Source organism: Nicotiana tomentosiformis, chromosome 9 (assembly GCF_000390325.3).
Source record: "Nicotiana tomentosiformis chromosome 9, ASM39032v3, whole genome shotgun sequence".
Classification (NCBI taxonomy): Eukaryota; Viridiplantae; Streptophyta; class Magnoliopsida; order Solanales; family Solanaceae; genus Nicotiana; species Nicotiana tomentosiformis.
In genome coordinates, this window is record NC_090820.1 from 87,306,951 (window position 1) to 87,316,029 (window position 9,079).

The following is a 9,079-nucleotide window of genomic DNA, read 5'->3' on the forward strand; positions in this document are numbered from 1 at the left end:
GAGGGCTCAGGTGAGTTTCGGATAGGCTATAGGATGTTTGGACTTAGAAAATCTGGTATTTTTGCTGCAGCAGCTGTTCTGGTGTGTTCTTCTTCGCGTTCGCGAAAATACTCTCGCGAACGCGAAGGGTAAGCTAGTCAGGGTGAGTATTTCCTCTTCGCGAAAGCGAAGGCCTGGTCACGAACTCGGAGTGATGGGGGCTTTACCCTTCGCGAACGCGACCAGCTCATCGCGAACGCGTAGCATTTGGGACATGGGGGAGGGGTCAGACTTTCCTTCTACGCGAACGCGAGCACGGGCTCGCGAACGCAAAGGCCTGGGGGCATAGCCTTCGTGAACGTGGTGGGGGTTTCGCGATCGTGTAAGCCTAAGCAGGGAAGCTCTTCGTGAACACGACAGTGTCCCCGCGAACGCGATGAACACTTTCGCCCAGTTCATAAAACAGTCCCAAAACGGGACTTAAGCCATTCTTTCACATTTTCAAAAGCTAGACGGCTTAGAGGTGATTTTCAAAAGACATTTTCTTCCCCAAAATGTTGATAAGTTATTCTAAACCATATTCTTTCAATTTCCCATTACATTTTATGAATTTTCAACCTAAAATCTAAGGTTTTCATGGTGGAGTTGGGGATTTTTGGGTAGAAACTAGGGATTTCAAAATTTGGGGATTTAGACCTCAAATTGAGGTCGGATTACAAAACCGATTATATATCCGGGCTCGGGGTGAATGGGTAAATGGATTTTGGTCCGAACCTTGGATTTTGACCAAGCGGGCCCTGGTCGGTTTTTGACTTTTTGAGGGAAAGTTTGGGAAATCTAAATTTATGCAATGTAATTGATTCCTTTAGCAATATTTGATATTATTGAGTCATTTTTGAATAGATACGAGTGGTTTGGAGGTGGATTTTAGAGGAAAAGTTGTCGGAGCGAGGTAAGTGTCGTGGTTAACCTTGGCTTGAGGGATTAGGCATTATTCGCTTATTTTCTACATGTTTGTATGTTGAGTACAACGTATAGGTGAGGTGACGAGTACCTTTGCGTTGTTGTCGAGTCATAACATGTGAGTGAGTCTTATTATTGTAAATGTGGTATTCCTTGATCATATTATTCATGATTAGACTAGCTATTCGTTATGTTGAACCACTCTTATTATGTTTTACGGAAATTGGTATTGATTGAGTATTGACTCAAAGTTGAGGTTAGTAACGTGGAATTGAATGTTGAAGTAAGACTTGTTCTTGATATTTCTATCTCCCTGTTGTTATTGTTCATTGTCTTGGTGAGGGAGGGTGTTAAAGCATGAAGGGTGATGCCGTGCAACATTTTGTGAGTGAGTGATAATGCACGAAGGGTGATGCCGTGCCATTTTTATTGTTTCTTATAGTGAGGTTGAGAGTAAAAGCACGAAGGGTGATGTCGTGCCATGTTATGAGAGAGAGTAATGCACGAAGGGTGATGCCATGTCATTTCTATTGTTTCTTATGGTGAGGTTGAGAGTAAAAGCACGAAGGGTGATGCCATGCACTTTCCTTTACTGTGTTTACTTGTTTCTTTCTGTTAAAGATATATCGATTGATCATGTTCTCATTCCTGTTGTGATTCCTTGCCATGTAATGCCCTCAGCATGTCCCCTTCCCAATATTTCTTGCCTTGCTTCTTTAATTGTTGTTATGGTTGTATACATTGATATATTGTACAGGTTTACTTGTAGGTGTCTTGTCCTAGTCTCGTCACTACTTCGCTGAGGTTAGACTCGATACTTACCAGTACATGGGGTCGGTTGTACTGATACTGCACTCTGCACTTTCTGTGCAAAATTTGGTACCGGACCGAGTTGACCCTGTGTCTAGTTGCTGGCTTGATCTGTTTGGAGACCCAAGGTAGTCCTGTTGGCGTCCGCAGGCCCTGGCGTCCCCTTCTATGCATTTCCTTTACTGTTTCATTTGTATCGAAAACAGTTGTATTTCCTTCAGGCATTTACTTGTAGTGAAATCTTAGAAGTTCGTGAATTGTGACTCCAGATCCGGGTGGTAGTAATTAATGCAGTTTTTTTTATATTATTCCGCACTCACTATATTTCATCTTAGCTAATTTGTTGTTATTTACCGAATGGAATAAGGATTGGTTTAATGATTCTCTAACATTGGCTTGCCTAGAAAGTGAAATGTTAGGCGCCATCACGGCCCCGACGGTGGGAATTTCGGGTCGTGACACCAACATAGGGCATTTGTTCTCCTTGTGACCCCTTTTTCCATAGCCGTAAATATTTTAAGAGTCATCCAACATGTTCCCAAGTGACGTTTCTTGCAAGTCAAACATTCTGGTTCATTAGCACCAACAACCCTCTTTTGTTTCTTAGATTCTCTCACCACACGATCCGGTGGTGCGGTGGCATTGGTAGGAACAAGGACACTTACCTTAGCAACAAGTTCTTCCAATCCCTCCACGGCTCGATGCATTCTCCCAGCGAACTCTTGTGTAATCTCCCACAGATTCAATGGAGCGGTCATTCCCTCCTCCTTCTTCCCAAACTCATCCATAAATAAAGACGAGATGCACTCCATTAATCAAACACTGAAACGATTTTATTTACAACTCCCATTTCATTTTCATTAGAAGCTTCATTCATAATTTCTAAAATATTACAAGACTAAAGATATAATGAAAAACATGTTTGCCAAATACCACAATTTCTAGTTCAATTTCCCACATCAAACACCACCCACAACCTATCTACGGAACCTCTAAGTACAACTGAAAAGTAATATGGAAATGCCGGCAACAAGGCCCCGTCTATATCTCAAAACCCTAGTACAACATCAAATGATATCATGCCTGAAATAGAGTAGGGCTAACCAAAACCTGTTGAATAGGGAGTAACTGCTAACGATGACCAAATTTCCCGCTAATGAACCACCTGTATCCATTGAAGATGCAGCGCCCCCGGCAAAAGGGATGTTAGTACATATGGAATAGTACTAGTACGAATGACAAAACACCCTCTCAATAAAGAACAGTCATAATATCAGTGGAAGCCATAAACAACATCAAACCTCAAATTAGGATCAAGACAATGTTCAAATAAATTTTCCTATCTTAAATTGGGCTATCTTTAGTACCAACATGACACCATTCATAATACCAATGTTCACAATATCAATACCATCGTACTTTTAGCACGGAGTCCGATCACGACCCGATCGGCAAGGCCATCTCATTCGAGACATCATCCTTTTTATACCAATCATCTCATTTCATACTTCTTTCACATCTTTTCATTTCATTGGCACTAGTGGCCACAATTATAAAATTATTCTTGGCACGTCGGCCGTATTTAGTATTTCATGCTCACCTTTTTCACTTTCAAACATCATCATAATTATCAACAACAAGGCATTTCAAATCAAAGTTTGTTGTACATATATGAGCAATTAAGAGTCTTAGGCACATAGAGATGTTTCACAAAATTTGGCATAATAGCCTTCGTTTGAACTTGACTTGAAGTCAAAATATTTTTAATGCATAACCCATACTTTGAACACATTCTCAAATGATAACATAACATAATAAAATTATTTGGGGTACATATTGAACATATATCTTTCAACACAAGCTTATTCAAAATAGATTACTTTATAATGAACAACTCAGAAATTACATGAATATCATGGGATTCAGTTCTAAGAGAGGAGTTTAGCTAACGTACCTTACTTTGAGCTTTCCTTAAATTACTACAATGTTTCGAAAATCCTAGCAATCCCAATCTATTTTGAGATATAACAAAATTGAACACAAATTAGGAAGATATTCATGGTTTCAGCTCATTTGAGCATTTCATCAAATACTAGGTGTGCAAATTTGACTACAAGGTTCTTCTACAAGATTTTCTTCATTCCACAACCCAATATTTACCCATTTGAGCTCAACAGTATTCCCACAAATCTTATTGGTACATGCATGTATACATAATACTCTCACACCCAAGAATCATACTCCTAATCATCCATCTTTTACCCCAAACGCTAAATTGAAGAGTAGGGTTAGAACCTTACCTCTTGAGTGAAGATATTGTGAGATTTTCTTATTGGGTTTCGAAGCTTGGACAAGATCTTGATGAACAAAGCACTTGAGCTTCTTCCTCTCTCTAGAACCCTCTCACTTCTCTCTAAAAATATCATATTTTTGCCTTCAAAATGAGCCTTAAATACTATTTATCAAAATGGGGTCGGGTTATAAAATTCAGAAAAATTGAGCTCTGAAACACAATCTGTGGTCGCATAGTGACCGCATAATGGATATGCAGTCCGCAAATCGGTCGCACAATTGGTGTCCCTAAACTGGAAAATATGGGTTGGGTTTGCGGTAGTTCTGGAGCCCGCATACCTATTCTGCGGTTGCATAATGTACCGCAAACCTATTCTGCGGTGGCATAATGCACAACATACTTTCCTCCAAACTTGCCCAACTACTGCTTCACTCTGCGGCCATTCTGCGGCCCGCAGAGTGATTATGAAACCGCATAGCGGGCCGCAGAAATGTTTTTTTCTTCCAAAACATTTTTTTTTACTCCCAGTACATTGTTCAGCCCAAAAGGTCCGAGCCGCGGCGAGCTTCGGCACCACGAAACCTTAAATTTCTTTGCGAAACTTTACGGGGCCTTACAATCTTAATATGATTATATCCAGAGTAAGTATCAAGGAAACTCATTAGCAAGTGTCCGACCTTAACATCAATTATTTGTTAAATGTTTGGCAATGGAAACGATTCTTTAGGGCATGCCTTATTTAAATCTTTATTATCTACACACATCCTAAATTTGTTATTCTTTTTGGGTACTACGACTGTGTTAGCTAACCATTACGGATACTTTACCTCCTGGATTGAACCAATATTAAGTAGTCTGGTTACCTCCTCTTTAACAAAAATGTTCTTGACCTCGGCTATTGGGTATTCCTTTTACCTTAACGGTGGGAAGTTTCAATCCAGACTCAGCTTGTGGACCGCCACCTCCAATGGGATACATGTCATATCCGAATGTGACCAAGCAAAGCAGTCTACGTTATCTTTGAGAAAATAAATAAATCCTGACCTGAGCTCGGGATTTAAACACATTCCCAAATGGAACTTCCTTTTCAGAAACTCCTCGAACAAAGCCACTTGCTCGAGTTCCTCTGCGGTTGACTTAGTGGCATCTGTCTCCTTTGGTACCTGAAAATTTCTTAGAACCTGATAGGATTCCGATGACTCTTCACCCTTACCTTATGCATTCGAAAAGGGAGAAGGCATTGGTTCCTGTAATTGCTACTTATTGAACTCTTTTTCCTTGCTGCCGAAAACGGTCTCTGCGTTCATCTCCTTCGCTGCCAGTTGGTCCACTCTTATTTTCTTGATTCCCTCCGGCGTTAGAAATTTTAACAACTGGTGATATGTTGAGGGAACAACCTTCATCTCGTGTATCCACGGCCTACCGAGGATTACATAATAACATATATTGTTGTCCACCACTTCGAATAGAGTGGTCTTCGTTACTCTTTCGGCATGTGTGGGCAACAAAATCTCTCCTTAGGTTGTCACGCTTGTCAAGTTGAATCCATCTAAGAGTTTTGTCGCTGGAATAGTGCTCCCGGTCAGTTTCACTCTTTCCAGAACTCTCCATTGAATGATGTTGGCTGAAATTTCTGGATCAACCAAAACACGCTTAATTTTAAAATCTAAAACATTGAGAAAGATTACCAAAGCGTCGTTGTGTGGCAGAAGGAGTTCGCCAGCATCTTCCTCTGTGAAAGTGATGTCATCTTCTGCGACTTCCCGAAAACTCTTGTTATGAGTCACTGATATCTTCATTTTCTTTGCTGCTGAAAAGGTTACACCATTGACTTTATTTCCTCCGAAAATCATGTTGATAGTTAGCCGAGGGGAGCCTTCTGCTACCTTCGAAGGCTCTGCATTGTCACAGCTTCGGCCATATTTGTTCTTGGCTCGGTCACTTAAAAACTCCTTGAGATTTCCATTCTTCAACAGTGTCGCCACCTCCTTATGAAGATGTCGGAAGTCCCAAGTTCTATGGCCATGAGTCCCATGGTATTCACACCATAAACTGGGATCCCTCTTACTAGGATCTGATCGGATTGGCTTCGGGAACCGTGCTTCTTTGTTATTACTCATTGTCGATATCAACTCTACTAAGCTGATGTTAAAGTTGTAATCTGATTACCTGGGATACGTAGAGTCTCGGGGCCCTAGCACCTCCTTCTCCTGTAACGACCTACTGTTGGTCGACTCTTTTATCGGGAGCAAACTTATCCGATGACCGAAACCCTTTGCTGCTATGACCTTTGGTTCTTTTATACGGCAAAAAATGACCTCTAGAGGACCGTCGATCCGCATCAAAGTTGCTTTTAAACTTGTCCTGGTTTTTGTCTTGATCCCGTCCCTTGGTTGATATCAGGAACCCGAGTTGATCGTCTTTTATACTTATTTTTAACTCATATCGGTTATGGACATTCGCCCATATGGTTTCTTGATACTCAATCAGGTTTTCCTTCAGCTTTTGGGAGGCATCGGAACTCCGCGGATTTAGACCTTTGTGAATGCCTCAGCTGCCCACTCATCTAGTACCGCCGATAACAACATCCTCTCTTTCTGGAACCGGATCATGAATTCACGTAGCAGTTCAGGCTCGCCCTATGCAATCCTGAATATATCTATATTTCTTGCTTGAACCTTCCTTGCCACATCATGGGCCTTAATGAACGAGTCTGCAAGTATCTCAAAAGAGTCAATTAAATGCTCGGGTAAGAGAGAATACCATGTTAGGGTCCCCTTTGTGAGGGTTTCACCAAACTTCTTCAACAAGACTGACTCGATCTCATGTTGAGCCAAATCGTTCCCTTTCACAACAGTGGTATAGGTTTTGATGTTCTCTTATGGATTCGAAATCTCATCATATTTTGGTATGTCCAGCATCTTGAACCTCATTGGAATTAACTCTGATTCTGCGCTCGGGTTAAATGACAATTGTGTGTAGTTTTTTGAATTTGTGCCTTTTAGTACTGGTGGTGCGCCCGGAATCTGATCTTTCCGAGCATGAAACTCCTTCGCATTTTGATCCATTCGTTCATTTATTTTTCTCATAAACCTCATGAGCTCTGTTTTGAAGGGATCATTCCCGATATTATTCCCAGATCCGCTACCGATCCCTCCGGCTTCGTCGAAACCGACTTCCCCTTGAGGTGTTGTTATCGACCCTCTAGCTATTTGGTTTGTAGGAACACTGGGAGGAATTGGGCCCCTTCTATTCGCGTTATTTGAGGTGCCTGACGATGCTTGTTTTAACTCTGTCATCACCTCATCCTGTCTTGAGAGGTGTTTCATGATTGATTTTTGATGTTCTCTTAGGATTCTAACTGTTTCCACGACATGTTCTTCCTCCGCATTATTGGGTGTCAGTTCCCGCACATGCCGGAGATACTGGCCATCTCGAACTGGGGTTATCTCATCCTCTTTGTTGCGAGTCTCACTGATTGAGTTATCGTGTTGGGACAATTCTTCGCGCCCCTCAACGTTGTGTGTGGTGTTGATATCATTAGCTTCCATATCTTTTTTCACTAAGGAAAGAATCAAAACAAGTTAGTAATAAACGTATGGATCAAAGCAATTACGCAATTGTCTAAGCCCCACGGTGGGCACCAAACTGTTTACTCGCAAAACGGTATAATTAAATTTATTACGTGGTTTATAGACAAGCAAATTGATTTGATCCAAAAATGATAAAGAGATAAGATTAAAATTGATAATTTAATTGAATAAGATGACAAGCCTAGCTCTGAACCCAGCGTTTCCGAGAGCACAAATAGAAATAACGACAAAGTGAGAGAAAGTTGTTAATTTCAGAGCAAAATAGTAAAATATAGTCTTTTATGTATAGAATGTTTCATGTATCTACAATGGCTACTCAGTCTACTATTTAAAGCTTTACCTAGGGAAACAACATCCTAGAATCAAGCTCCTCTTAAATGAAAATAAAAGAGTCATTGATGAACGTGTAACGGCAGCCCGTGAATGTAAATATTCTCTGCAATGGTCGCCCATTTAATGTTAGTAAATATTTCATCATTGAATGTTATCCGATGACAAACCCTTGACCTTCTCTTGTCGACTATGCTCCATTCGGAATTTATCCGATATCAATTACATTCGTTGTATTCGGTATTGGTTGTTCCCTGACTTGCCATTTGCCTATCTTCGGTTCCACGTGTCATGTTACCATTCGACCATCCGTTATAAACTAATTTTACCCCATATATCCACGTTTGATTTGGATAAAATTATGGTATAACTTATTTCGGGATTGTAGTAGCTTTTTATTCCTATAAGAGAATAAAATAATTAATTCCAGAATAATTAATCATAGAATAACTTATTTCCCAACCAAATAATTTTAAGTGTTAAAAGGGCAAATGGCGTCGTTTTAGGATTCAAATTCAAAGCTTATCAACCAAAAAAGTACAATATGGCTTTGCAAACAAGAAAAAAGGCCCTTTGCAGCATATGAGGCACGTGTATGACAGATTGTAAACATCTTAAAGCAGACCTCTCCTGAAAAAGCCCCGACAATTATTTTGATTTGAATTTTGGTATCTTTTCACTGTACTTATCTTTGCCCTCATGGTCCATAAAAATGGCCGCGCCACAAAATGCAACAAAAACTTGTGGCAGATCTGAAGTACATTTATTAATAGAAGTTTCTTTTAATGAGGAGACTGGAACCTAGTGTTAGGCTGTTGGCTTTACTTTTTTTTTTTCTTTTAAATCCTTTCCAATATAGTAGAATTTATAATGTTTTCATATTTTTTCTCCACCGTAATTCAAACTCAGGACTTCACGGTCGTGAATGAATGTGGTTTTACCGAGCAAGTCTTACTTGTCCTCTCTTGGGTTTACGTACTTTAGAGGTAACTCTAGCATTCATATGGACTCTCACCTATAGCTGAATGCTTTAATTCTAAAAGCAATTCGTTTAGAGAGCAATTTATTCTCATTTATCTAAATCTTGGTTGAAGAATTATTTGACTATAAT

The 9,079-nt window shown here is 40.2% G+C and overlaps 1 protein-coding gene across 1 annotated transcript; it reads right to left on the minus strand.

Moving 5' to 3' along the window:
- Window positions 1–5,562: 5,562 nt before the first annotated feature.
- On the minus strand, window positions 5,563–6,165 carry LOC138899149 (uncharacterized). The gene has a single exon (XM_070185271.1). The coding sequence runs from the start codon at window positions 6,163–6,165 to the stop codon at window positions 5,563–5,565; it is 603 nt and encodes a 200-aa protein (XP_070041372.1).
- Between the last annotated feature and the right edge of the window lie 2,914 nt (window positions 6,166–9,079).